Source organism: Phoenix dactylifera, chromosome 3, assembly GCF_051530095.1.
Source record: "Phoenix dactylifera cultivar Ajwa chromosome 3, Ajwa_hap1_PhDact_Kaust_v1.1, whole genome shotgun sequence".
Classification (NCBI taxonomy): domain Eukaryota; kingdom Viridiplantae; phylum Streptophyta; class Magnoliopsida; order Arecales; family Arecaceae; genus Phoenix; species Phoenix dactylifera.
This window is the reverse complement of record NC_143192.1, coordinates 48,754,841-48,768,282: the sequence shown is the minus strand read 5'-3', so window position 1 is coordinate 48,768,282 and position 13,442 is coordinate 48,754,841. Positions and strand designations below refer to the sequence as shown.

Below are 13,442 nucleotides of genomic sequence, written 5' to 3'. Positions count from 1 at the left end.
TTAGGCTATGACCTGATCTATGTTCAAAAGGAGTAGGAGATGATGACGATGATGCGACCCAAGCCTTGAATGAGCTAAAGTCAAGACTCATTCAAGAAGAAGAAGAAGATGATGATGAGACCTAAGCCTTGAAAATGCTTGTGTAGGTCCACATAAATCCACACGCATCGCATCATGGACACCTACAACCGACAGCCACTTGCAAAGGTTCAAAAATTTGTCAATTAACTCGAACATGGTTCTAAACATAACCTCCTTGGAAGAGGGGAGAGATACCAACCTCCTAGGCGAAGCACTGGTAGGTGAAGCCACTTGGTACCAGAAGATGATCATGGGTGAACACCAAGCCCAGAAAATCTTTTGGTCTAATGACCTAACCCAACAAGCTGGTAGCATGAGCTGGTTTATCTTTCAAACTAACATAGAGTTTGTATCCAATCTTTATCTAGATGGTAAAGGTCTTTTTAAGAATTCAAAAATAAAAGATCTTTAACCATCAAGGATGCAAAGTGCGACAAAGGATTAGAAGTTTCTCCGACAAGCAGTAGAAATCTATTAGCCATACAACTGCTGCAAAGGCTCACATTCCACTGAGTAAAACTTTGAAACTTTAATTCTTTTTTCAACTGCCGAATCACCTTGATACTTCTTCTTTCTAGCAGCAGAACCATACATGTGGCTAGCAGCAGTCATCACTAGCAGAAGATGGTGTCACAAGTAACCATGCACGTTAGCAAATTTTTAAAGCAATGTATATGGTAGGAACAGCACCCTTGTTATAAACCCATACATTGAAACAGCCCTCTTCATAATGCACAACTATTTATCAGCTGCATTTATAAGTGAGACTACTAGATATGCATCAACAAGCAACAATGCTTATAGAGACAAGAAGTGATACTCTTAATAAGGTTTTTCTCTGCAAGAGGGGATGGGAACGATGATTCTGATCCTGCAATCTATGAGCAACGTATAGCTGTAAGAATGATTACAATACACTGAACACTAGTTTCAACCGCTTCTGGAATGTCTCTGTTCTCTCCTTGTGTGTTGTCTTTCCTTTTACTGCAGGGCTTTTCCTCGTTTCTTGTTGGCCTAAAGTAGTCATTCTCCAAAACTACTGAACCTTGTCAAAAAAAATATAGATCAGATATTTGCCGCAATAATCCTGAATCTACTTCAGCACCAGATCCAATGCACACCCTAACAAGGACCACCTTATCATCTTGTAGCATAACATTTGAAGTAAGAACGAATCAACACCAGAGAATGGATTACGTTGGATTGGCAGCCTTCATCAGCATAAATCTTCTCCTGCCAACAGCATTTGCACTCTCTCTCAGTTTAGCAAGGTGAAGCATTCGCCTTCTTGAGGATTTCAAACCAGCTTCCTGCTCTGTTTTCTTCTCATCGTCTGAATGGGTCGGAGAATTCCCCTCCACTGACTCCACCTCTCCATCCAATTTCTCATGTTGCATTGCTTGTTTTAGACTTTCTACCACCTCTGTCATCTTTGGACGTTCTCTGGCATGCTTGGAGAGACACCTGTTAGCCAGTTTGGCAATTTCCCGAGCAGCCCTCAGAGAATACTTATTTTCGAGTCTTGGGTCCATAATCATGCTAAACTTCCTGCCCTCGACAGGAAATTGTTTCACCCAATCTAAGAGTTTCTGTTCATTTCTTGGGCGGTCTCTCTCCGTTGAGTGCCTACCAGTGAGGATCTCATACAACACCACCCCGAAACTCCATACGTCGCTCTTAGCTGTAAGATGGCCGGTCTCGACGTAGTCTGGGGCTGCATACCCATAAGTTCCCATCACCTGATCACCCCACAAAATATCATGATGACAAATGGAAGTAGGTGCATAGAGAATATATAGAAGAGAATGGTCAAGCAAAACACAGCTGCTTCAGTAAGATCTCAGCCATTAAGGACCACATTTCTAGAGCACGAAGAGTTTACCTCCTATATCCTTCAAACATGTCATGAACCGTGCGAGTCATAGAAAAACAAAATAAAGCAGAAAAGAGACATGGAAGAAGACCGAAAGCAGTTTTGCAGAGAAAGTTGCCTAAGACTCTTGCTCCAAAAACAAAAAAGAAAATAAAATAAAAGAACTTTCTTGACACTCAGCTTGTAGAGTATTTCATATTGACGACTTTAACAACTGTGGAGGCAACATATACTGAACTTGGCCTATGGGTACCTCGGGTTGAAAGGGACACTGGTAGCATCCAAAATCCACCATCTCTAGACTAATAACAGAAGAGAAGCCAGGTCATGAGACAAGGAGACCATTACAATTCCATATCCAGTAGAGTCGAGTCTAATGTGCCTCACAGCTTCATGCCTGCACCACTCTAAACAATTTTAGTATTGCGTTAGTTACTTCAATGGCCTAGATGGTCAGTCCGAGGAGAAATGATTATGGTTTAGTTAGAGTGTCTCTTTCTGTAATAGGAGGATTGATGCAGAGAATCAGTTCTTATCCTTAAATTATTAAAAACCATGAATAGATTTCAAAAAATATTTTATAATTCAAGATGACTATGTCCAAGATTTTTGCCTGATATTGTCATGCTTTAATGAGAAAACATGTTTTTAAGATTTTTCTGAAAATTCATAAATTATTTATTGAAAAACTATAAATTCATCCACAAATTAGGTAGCCCTTTCTATATACTTAGATGTAAATAATTTTGTTTTAATTTTCCTATTATCTTAACTTGTTTCCTTACATACCAAACTTTCTCCAAATTAATGCTGTTAAAGTTTCACCATTGTCGCTTGGATGGTGAATTGACTATGTGACCAGGTCTACATAGCATTAGAAAAGGACCAGCAGGCTAGGTATGCCTTTTACTACAATGCTATTATGAACTGCAGGAGATCAGATTGTGTTTATTTGAGTCATATAAATTTTCCTTTCTGCTTCAATATAGCATGAGATACTAGTGACCTTTTGCAATTAGTAGAGCAAAGTTGTTGGGCATAACTAGTATCAGTTTCATCATGTTTGCTGGAGATTATGTCTCTGTCCAAGATTGCAACAAAATATAAGCTATTATATTTCAGAATGACCATGAATATAAACAAAAAATTTTGCAATGGAGGAAAGCATCTTGAGTTTTAGCATATTAGATTAGACTTTTAGTAGTCCCAATTAGGATTTTAAGGAGAAATTTGCCACATCATATTTTATACTCTAGTTACCAATATAATGGAAAGCAACAAAAAAAAAAGATATTTGACATAGTCCACCACCAAATTAGACATCTAGTGTATCGAATATTATCCACCTCATGTCTATGTAAGCCAAGGTATGCTGAACCGGTACCGGTAGGCATACCGGTCGCCTACCAGACTGGTTCGGACCGGTCTACATAACAGATCACGCACGGGCGCACTGCCCACAGTGCGCGCAAGCGCGCCCACTTCCCTAGTGGGGGCCTCTTGTCTAAATCTAGATGAATCAACACCTGCAATGAAAAACAATGAAAGAAAAACTGATTGATTCGATTCCAATGATAAAAATAAAGAACAAAATACAAAAGATAAATCTAATAAGGAATCGTAAGGATCCCTTACTAGCCCAAATCCTAGAACAAAGATCTAAAGACCCAAAGATAATAGGCACAGCTGCCTCCCAAGCCTAATGGCCGACTCTCAAAGAGAAGAACAATGATCAATTTCTTAGCCTCCCCTTCATGACGCCTAAACAATGCTTAAAGAGACTCAAAACCCTAAGACAAGAAAAAGACACTAATACCCTTAAAGAGTCCTAAGCAAAGTAAAACACGACTAAGTAATGAAGTCGCCCTTGTGCGGGTTGCTGATGGGGCATGCGCGCATGGGCATGGGTCACTTGACCGCTGAAGAGTCCCAAGCCTAGTGGACTAGGTTGATGCCTTGGCGCCCACGAAGGGTTGCTGCATGGCGCCCTTGAAGAATCCCAAGTGTGTTGGTTGCTGGTCGCTTGCATTGAAGAGTCCCGAGTGCACTAAACTTGGTTGTTATCACACCCTTAGAGAGTCTCAACTTGACTGGAACTCGGCTGCTGGGTGGCGCGTGGAAGAGTCTGGGACTCTGCTGCTGGCGAGCCGCCAGCTGGCTGGGCGCGCGTGCGCGCCTGCTAGCCGACGCGCGCCCAGCCAGCCGAGCGCTGGGCTCAGCCTGGCGAGGTCGAGCGTGCGCGGACAGGCGCACTACTGCTGCGCGCAGGTTCTGGCCTATGCGCAATCTGCTGATGAGCGCGTTAGTGTTGCACGCGGCTTGCGTGTGGCCTGGCTGGTGCTGCACGCGGCTTGTGCGTGGCCTGGCTGGTGCTGAGCGCGCATGGGCGTGGATGCTGCGCGCGCACTGGTCGTGCAGCCCCGGGCGTGCTGGAGCTATGGCGTGCGGGGTGCAAGTGCTACGCGCGCGCTGACCTACTGGCGCGGGCCAGCTGGTGCTGTGGCGCCCGCTGGGTCTAAACGTCGTTGCTGGCTGGCCAGGAGCGCACTGCTGGGTTGGAGCTCGGGCGCGCACTGCTGGCACTCTGTGTTGGTCGGACGGGGCTAGCGTGCAGGCGTGGGCACCACGCGCGAGGCTGGTGCACGCTGCTCAAGCCACACGTAGGCAATGCTAGCTGGGGCCTGCTGGTGCTGCGTGCGGCCACTATTGGACGCGGGCCTGGCTCACTAATGAACTTCGTTGCACTAGACCGGCTGGGACTGGATGGGTGTGCGCGTGCTGCGCGCAGGGCTGCTGCACGCAGGCTAGTGCCCGCCTTGGTTGCGCGCAGGCTGGCGCCTGCAGGTGCTACGTGAGGCCTGATGGACGCGGGCGGGCGCTGGCGGCCTGTCGTGCAGCGTGGCTAGTGCGCGTTGTGCGCTGCTGGCCTGCGCATGACCGCAAGCTACTGTTGGGCTCTGCTGGAGTCGCACGCAGGCACTTTGCATGGCCTGCATGCAAGGCACTTCGCTGCTGCTCCCCATGACCGACACGGTGCTGACCATCCTTCAAAGACATCAACTGCCCCGAATTACCCTAGTCAAGCTTCCCCAAACCTCCTTGCAGCCAATGAATCTTGCTTGGTGTCGGCCCGCCACGGTGAAATTTGTGGGGGTCCTCATCATGCCCACAGCTCGCACGCGACGCGCTGTGGCGAACCAGTTCGCACCAGTTCCATCCGGTACACATCTAGTACCGGCCGATTCAAGCCAGTTCCGGCCCGGTACCGCTGGATTTCGGCCCATTTTTTAACGCCAAACTGGACTGGTCGGCGCCGGTACCGGTACCGGTTTGGCATGGGCTGAACCGGCCCGTAAGGCCGGTTCAGCATTCCTCAATGTAAACAATAATTATTCAACCAAATTCATTAGAATTTGTTAATATAAAAGATAAGAGGGAAACAACAGATAATGACAAAGGGAGTTATGGCTGAATATACATGATTCCGAAACTAAATGGCTACAAATAGTTTAAGTAAATCTAGACATACCGTTGTGGATACATGAGTGTTCCCTGCTGTTGGTCCTTCCCTTGCCAACCCAAAGTCGGACAGTTTTGGTTTGAATTCCTCATCTAATAGCACATTAGATGCCTTAAAATCACGATATATCACCTATTCATATAGGAAGTCATGATTAAGCAACACGGCAAGCATGGCAGAAACAATAATTCTGTTGACAAGGATACAACTAAATAAAGCACAAAATAATTGAATTTGTAATTATTAAACTTAGGTAATCCTTTGGCAACATGGCCACACCAAACTTTTTGTCATGCATGTTCAAGCAATTTCATCAGGTAGTTGGCTTCCCTAGTGGTATGATGGATGTCATTAAGAGGCTATAGCCTGAAAACAATATTTGCCACTATAATCCTTACATCGAAGGGCCTTTTAGGATTTATAGAGTGGAATACAGAAGTCTGCTATAAAAAACAATTTCATCATGGAAGGGAACAAGATAATGAAACATAGAGATATCCTTGCATGTGCTCTAAAACTACTTTTGAAAGATCTTATAAAATTAAGGATGATAATGGGATCACTATCAGGTGGATATTTGGGATCCAAACTAACCTAAATGCAGTAAGGATTTTGGCATACAATCATTGATCAAGAAGGATTAAGAGATCATGAAACAAGTCCTGGATTTGATTGTATTGCAGTTTTCTATTTAGACCTACATCTTTATCTAACCCTAAGCTTAAATAGATTACTAAGGAAAAAATAAACATGTGATTAGATAGGTCCGATTGACAGCTCTAAAATAGATGAGATCCGAATAAGAATTAAAATGCTTTAGATATTTGCTTTCTTCATCTGTATTTAAGCAGATAGGTTCAGGATGTCTATTGGGAACTAGAATTTTAAGTTAGATTTTTATGGGTAATAGGTTATTAGGATCAACTTCACCTGCTACTTGTAATTAGAAAGCAAGAAACTATTTTTTTACTCAAATTTATGTATGCAGTTCTATCTACTACCCATGCACCTTGACAGTCTGCATAACATTATGTGATCTTTATATGAAGGCATGTTTTCTATTATGGTAGAACAAGAGTAATAGCTGAATGAAGCAATGACTGAGTACATATTTATTGAGAAACACTCAAAACTGGCGTGACTTAAGAAAGTATATAAGAGGAAACCTGAACTTCCAAACCCTCGTGCAGATACACCAACCCTTCTGCTGCACCCAAGGCTATCTGCAGTCTTATGTTCCATGGAAGAGAAGGGTAAGCTTTATTGAATAAGTGATCTTCTAGACTCCTGTTAGGCACAAACTCGTAGACTAACAGCCTTTGGGCTCCTCTTTCACCATCAACAGCACAGTATCCAATAAGCTTAACAAGATTTGGGTGTCCAACAACTCCAAGAAACTGAACTTCTGCTAGCCATTGTTTATGCCCCTAAATGAGAGACAGAAAGAGAGAGTTATGGAAAAAAAGGAAAGAGACACTACAAGAAACCAACGACACATTGCAAATTATGGAAAAAAGGCAGGCTCGGCAAAGAGCAGCTATATTAAGGCCTGTGATTAGTGCTATGAGATTGTAACAGAAAGCTCAAGTAAACAAACAGGTCAAAGTTTCATTTATGATACTTTATTTACAAATCTTTGAAGGAAATATAAAATTTCACCAATTCAATGGACTGGCAGAGTTTTTACAAAAAAATTGCAATATGAAAAATATATATTCTCAAGAATGATACTACCGTTAAATTCAAACATCTAGTCTGTCCAAATAATTAAAAGAATTTGACACAAAACTAAAATCTACCAGAATCAATATTAAACTGCTTTTGTACTGATCAGGAATCAAAATTATAAATGTTAAAAGAATTCCCAGATGCATTTGTTCTCTTAAGACTCATATTTGTGTATGTATTTCAGATATCAGAGCTTCAAATCAAAAAAATTTCTTAATCTTGTGACCTTATCACAGTTCTTTTGCTAATGACCAGCCAAATGGAATGTAAAATTTGAATTTAGCCTGACCACACTCAGTGTCACATCCAATCCTAAGAGCCTTGCACCTCCTATAGTGTATGACCTTCTCCCGGTCATCCTTCACTTGGTTTTCCCATTGATGATCATTCGTTTTTCTCAAATCTATGAACATGGTGACAATATTCTCAGAATTTTTGAATAAAACATGAATTATTATTGACTTTTTCCTTGGCTGAACTGTTCTCCGAATTGTTCTTAATAAATGAATGGATTGAGAATTATTCTATTTTTACAAATTCCACACATATTTTATGGTTTATTCATGAATTGTTCACAAATAATTTAAGAAACCTTTATAGATTACAAATTAATGATGATATATGTCGATGGTAATGTTTTTTTTTTTTTTGCTATTTTTCTGCTCACCAATGTTTAAAATTTAATTCTTCACGAATTATACACATATTTTATGGTTCATTCATGAATAGTTCACAAATAACTTAAAAGACCTTTATGGATTACAGATTAATGATGGCATATGTTGATGCTCATTCTTTTGTTATTTGTTTCTTGTCTCTGACATGATTGTTTGCATCTGAATCTTAATTCTTGTTATATTTTCTAATATTTAGTTATTTGAACTCATTCCGAACTTTTGACAAGTTCTCTGTGTTTTTACCGAACTCCAAGTCTTTACCAGTTTACCTCTAACTAAATTGTTCCCAAACACCAAACTTGGGACCTATGGCCATGAATAGATGTCATACAATCATTGCAAATAAATTTTCCAGCATGATAGCAATGCCCTACTTGAGACTATGCAACCCTTATGTTGAATAGTATTCTCCGGTAACGTTTTGAAACTCACTTGACCCAGACCGGTTGACCTTTTCAACTCATTATTCATAGGCCATCATGGATTGGGCAGTGTTGGATATGTTCTACACCCTGGTTTCACCACAAACCACCTGCAACAGAAATCCAGAGCTGTCGGACCATTTAAACATCCTAGATTGGATGGCTGAAAAGAATTTAAAAGACAAATCAATTGTGGAGTCCTATCTCCCAACGCCCGATACGCAAATCCCTAAACCACCTCTTCTAACCCATCTGCTAACCTTGCTCACCGTAACTGGGCCAAACATGATCACTTCATGGCAGCTGTTGCTGTTGCCCGGTAGAACCTAAGGCCTTACTGCTCTTTTCTCTCTTGCTCTTTGGTTCTCTGTCTACCTAATCATCAAGGCCTCTGTTACTTGATGGCAGCCTTGAAGGATAAATAAGGGATGCTGATAGAAGAATCTAGGTTGGGTCGTCCTTGGACCAAATTTTTGGCTGAGCTGCTAATAGGCCAAGCATCAAGGAATGATAGACCCCTAGCAAATTACTGATGCTACTGCCACCCTCAGCGGCCTTGTGAAACAGACAAACTGACACCATATTCAAAATTGCTGCCCTCTAGTATTACAACAGCGACATTGGCCTGTAGACGCATCCCAGGTTGAGCATGATGGTACAAGGTGGATGTCACCCTTGGCAGGGTCAAGAGGGAAAGATGTTGAACTTGAAGTATGGTTTGCAGGACGGGGAGAGTTGAAATGTTTGGGGGGAAGTGGTGGGGTGGGGGGATGCGAGTGAGAAGAGAATTGGAGAAGGATAATGCAAAGGGTTATTGGCGAAGGGAGGCCAATTCAGCAGATGTACCACAGTTGACCCACAGCTCAAACGTAACCCAGTGAACCAATCATCAAGATGGATTGGTGGCCAGGTTACTAATCAACAGAAATATCTAGGGTGGTTTAGAATCCTACATTTTTATAGAATATTCAAGAATCATATTTATATGTTTAAAGCATGCCCATACATTATATAAAACAGCTTTGATTTGCACTTTACAACAAGTTTAATAGACAGCTGCGTCTTAACATGTCAATTGTGGATCTCTCATCAAACATATCTTTTAGTGCCACCCAAGTGTCGGCATGGACCAGCAATTGGTTGGAATAGGCATGATATTAAACACTTCAATCCTTTGTTCAATATCTCTTTTCTCTTTGAGAAGAATCCTTATTCAATATCTTATGCAGTCTCATTTACAAGGTTCATTACAGACTCGGAGGAGCTAGCTCGCCAATAAGAACATGATTCATGAAGCGGAATTTAGTACTCCCCTTCTGAAGATTGTCAGTGCCTCAAAGTCAAATATGCAGCAGCACAAATCATTGAAATACCAAAGGGTCTATCCTCTAGATCTTAGATTCTTGAGGCAGTAATTTCCACAGTTTTCATATCTGGATACCTATTCATTCTTGTAGCTTCTTAGCATGCCCTTCGTGTTATTTTATCTTCATAGTTTGATGATAAAAGGTATCCCCAATGCAACAAGAGAATTATATAACAACAAGCATTTGACATGATTTACTAGATAAGTGCCAGTTTTATGATATTATTCAATGTTATACCAATTATATAAAGTAACCTTCAATGTAACCAGAGGGATCAAATTTGAATCAGTATATAAACAATGGCAAGTTAAGAGCATCTTGTATTTGATAAGAAGGTTATCAGACTCAAGATAGCCTTATCCTTAATCAACGGCACCTAAGTTGATGATGATAATCACTATCTATTACAAGCACGAATAGAGCAAAGAGTGAAACTGAATCTCATCCAGAATTCTAATAAATACAACATATACAAACCAAACACTCACAAAGCAGCTAACCGTGCAATCAAAGCACGAGAGACTGCAATAGACATAGCTAGACATATCAACCAACGATCGCATTTAACATAGTCATAATTTTTTTTGGTTTTGCTTAATACATTGGTTGCCATGAAAGCAGGCCAACCAAATCTGGTTAATTTTTATTGTTGGTACCATCCAACAAAATCATGAATTTCCCTAACAAGTCTCCTTTATCCTGTTCTTTTCTAATGACTCCGTTTTTACTCAAAATCCTTTTGATTTCTACTTTTTCCAGAGGGAAATATGGTAGATTTCATTGCCCATCATTGACCGTGAAAGGTCTTGCGCGGATCTTATATCTGAGGAGCGGATGCAGCAGGTTGGACTTTCTGGGATTTCAGAGTTTGGAAATACAACAACTATCTCGCATTAAAAAAAAATCAGAGAGACCATCCATTTATCTACCTTCCATCCCTTTTTTTTCTGTATTTTTTTTTTTTACTTTTTTGTACAGAGAGAAATCAAAGCACTATGAATAATAGTTGAAAAACATCCAATTTTCATCAATTGCAACTACTTAACTATTTCCTTAATTGCTATTTGTTGTAAATCAAAACAAGAATCAAGAGACATCAATACCTGCAAGCCATTTGGATTAAGTTTTTTCACCGCTACGGCAATATTATCTCCCTTCCCATCAGGAGGCTTGATCCAACCTTTGTACACACTTCCGAAACCACCCTCCCCAATCTTGAGCAGCCTGCTAAAATCGTTAGTAGCATTCCTGAGCTCCTTGAGCTCAAAAACACGCAGATTGTGGGCCCTTTCCTCATACAACTCCGGGATGCTGCGCTGTGAGGAGACCGAGCCTGAGGACTTGCTCTGCCGCTTCGCAGCACCCGAATCCTCCGACCTGCTTCCACCGTTGTTTGCAGTCGACGACGAGACAGGCACCGAGCCAGTGGTGGGCGAAGATTTCGGCTGCTTCCGGCCTTTGAATTTCTCTTTCAAGTAAAAGAAACACCTCATTCTTCGAAGGAGGGTGGTGAGCGTCACCGCTCAACAGTTTATGGCGATCTCTTTTCCATTGGGATGACTGCACGTTATATGGAGCAAGAAGAGAAGATCAGAGTTTGACGCAAGGAAGAGACCAAAAAAAAAGGACGAAAAGGGAAGAAAAATGGGAACTTTATGACAATCGAGGTTGGAAAACAGAGTCATAAGGAGAAGGTAACGGAAATGAAGGAAACCCGGATAGAAAACGAAAAAAAAAAAAAGGAGAGTTCAAGAAGATTAGACGGATATGCCGATTGGAAGTGGGCAAATATTAGAGATTAAAACAAAGAACGATCAAAAAGATTAAAAAAAAAAAAAAAGAGATCTCCAAAAAAAAACAGCAGTAATTCAAGCGAGTAAAGCGATAAGGAAACCAAGATTCAAAAAGATCGCGAGCAGCTTAAAACAAATAATTGAACAAATTCGATGAAGTAGAGAGAGAGCAGAGGAGCAAAGAGAAGCCAGAACACGCTAAGGAGGAAGGGTGGAACAGTAAAATACTCTATCCAACGGCGCAGAATCCGCTGAAAGAGAGAGGAGAGGAAAAAAGGATTAGCTTTGAATACTTCTCGAAAACTCCATCCTTTTTTTTTTTTATTCACCTGCTTCAATTTGGTCTCCTCCGTAACCCAACGCGCGCTTTGGGCTACCCCTGCCTCTCCTTCTCCCCAGCGTCCCTTTCTCTTCACCCACCGCAACTCGACAGCTTGAGAGAGGACTTGGAAAGCTCTGACCTCGTTGGTCTCCTATCCCCTCTCCCTCTCTCTATAGACTACCGACTGCTGAGTTTCCTCCAAGACCCCACAAGGAAACCTCTCCCGTGAGTCCTTTCTCTCCCCCCGGCTCTTTTCCATTCTATCGTGACAGCATTCGCCAAAGAAATGATGAAATTTTTCACCTTATTTTCTCCAATTCCCCCCTCCTCTTTGGGTTTTAAGGGAGAGGGAAGGACGCAAGGACGCAAAGGTGGCTCCTTTTTTATGCGAATCGATGGTTTAGAATGGGCTTAACAAGAAGGCGAGAGTTTGATGCATAGAAGGCATATAAACGCACAGCCAAAGCCAAGCTGGGCAAAAAGAATCCAACTTCTTTAACTACTACCATCGCCAATAGCCTTCCTCTCTCTAGTGTATTGAGTCTTGAGACCAACATTGGGCTTGGATGGGAATATAATAATGATGGTGTTTGAGCCGTTTCATTTCTGGTTGATGTCATTTAACACATGGGGCTCGTTTGGTTCGCGGGAAAAGAATGGGGGAAAGTGTGGTCAACGGGAAAGTAAGGAGATGCCTCTTGTTTGGTTGGAGTTTTCAAAGGAGAGAGAAGGGAAAGTTGTATTCCCATGGGAATGTGATTCCCACATTTCATGGGAAAGTCTTTCCCATGAGAAACATGGGAAAGTTACTTTCCCATGAGGCGGGAATCACTCCATTTTTACTTTTTCCCAAAAAGTCCCTTCAGCATTAAAGAAGCATTAAAGAGGCATTAAAAACCTAATTTTTATTAAGGGCATAATAGGAATTATATATAACTTTCCTAGGAAAGTGAATGGCCAACCAAACATAAGCACGTTGGAAATTTGTCACTTTCCCATGATCAACCAAACATGCCAAAAGTACTTTCCTAGGCATCCTCTTTCTAGGAATTTGTTTCCCAGAAATCATATTCCTGGAAAGGAAAATGCTTCCCGCGAACCAAACGAGCCCATGATGGATTTAAATGGAGGTCGAGAGCTAAGTTTTCTTGATCCATTAACATAAGGGGTTTTTGGTGGTGTCCACCGCAGGAAGGCATGAGTAGTGCTACTATATTATTTTGAGAAATCCATGGAATGGGCTGAAAGGGAATCTTAAAGTGCCAGTGAAAGCAAATTGAGTGGCTCTCAATTGATTTCACATTGACCTGACAGGCGAATCAAATTTTGGAGTGCCAATTTGTGTTCTGGGTCCGCATGTAATAAAATTGCTCCATTAGAATACCATCATGAATTCCAAATATAGAATTAGCCTTTTTCGCATGCGAGGATAAGACAGCATACATATTCGACCAACAAGCTTTTCCGATGAATCCAAGTGGGAACCACGACGCAACAAGAGCTTGAAACATTTTGCTAGGGGAAGAAGAAGCCAAATAGCTTCATAAAAGGACTCATTTAAAATCAACCAGGTTACCTCTATAGCGTTCGATGTTGCTCAAATGGTATCATCTCTTGCCGCTTAGATAAAAGGTAACAAATATAAGATAGAGAATGGGA

The 13,442-nt window shown here is 41.6% G+C and overlaps 1 protein-coding gene across 5 annotated transcripts; it reads right to left on the bottom strand.

The window, feature by feature from the left end:
- Window positions 1-709: 709 nt before the first annotated feature.
- LOC103710766 (putative serine/threonine-protein kinase PBL19) lies at window positions 710-12,202 on the bottom strand. 5 transcript variants are annotated; one of them, XR_003386394.4, is made up of 6 exons: window positions 11,791-12,089; window positions 10,772-11,228; window positions 6,641-6,901; window positions 5,484-5,606; window positions 1,218-1,820; window positions 710-1,120 (listed from the first exon to the last, which is right to left on the bottom strand). XR_003386394.4 is itself a non-coding variant. In XM_088718779.2 (6 exons), the coding sequence occupies exons 2-6, from the start codon at window positions 11,159-11,161 to the stop codon at window positions 1,105-1,107; spliced, it is 1,332 nt and encodes a 443-aa protein (XP_088574905.1). In that variant the 5' UTR covers window positions 11,162-11,228; window positions 11,791-12,202; the 3' UTR covers window positions 710-1,104. The 5 variants fall into 5 exon arrangements, 4 of the variants coding, with proteins under 4 accessions (XP_088574905.1, XP_088574906.1, XP_088574907.1 ...); XM_088718779.2 differs by having other exon boundaries at window positions 1,279-1,820; window positions 11,791-12,202; XM_088718780.2 differs by having other exon boundaries at window positions 859-1,120; window positions 1,279-1,820; window positions 11,690-11,830.
- Window positions 12,203-13,442: the final 1,240 nt, after the last annotated feature.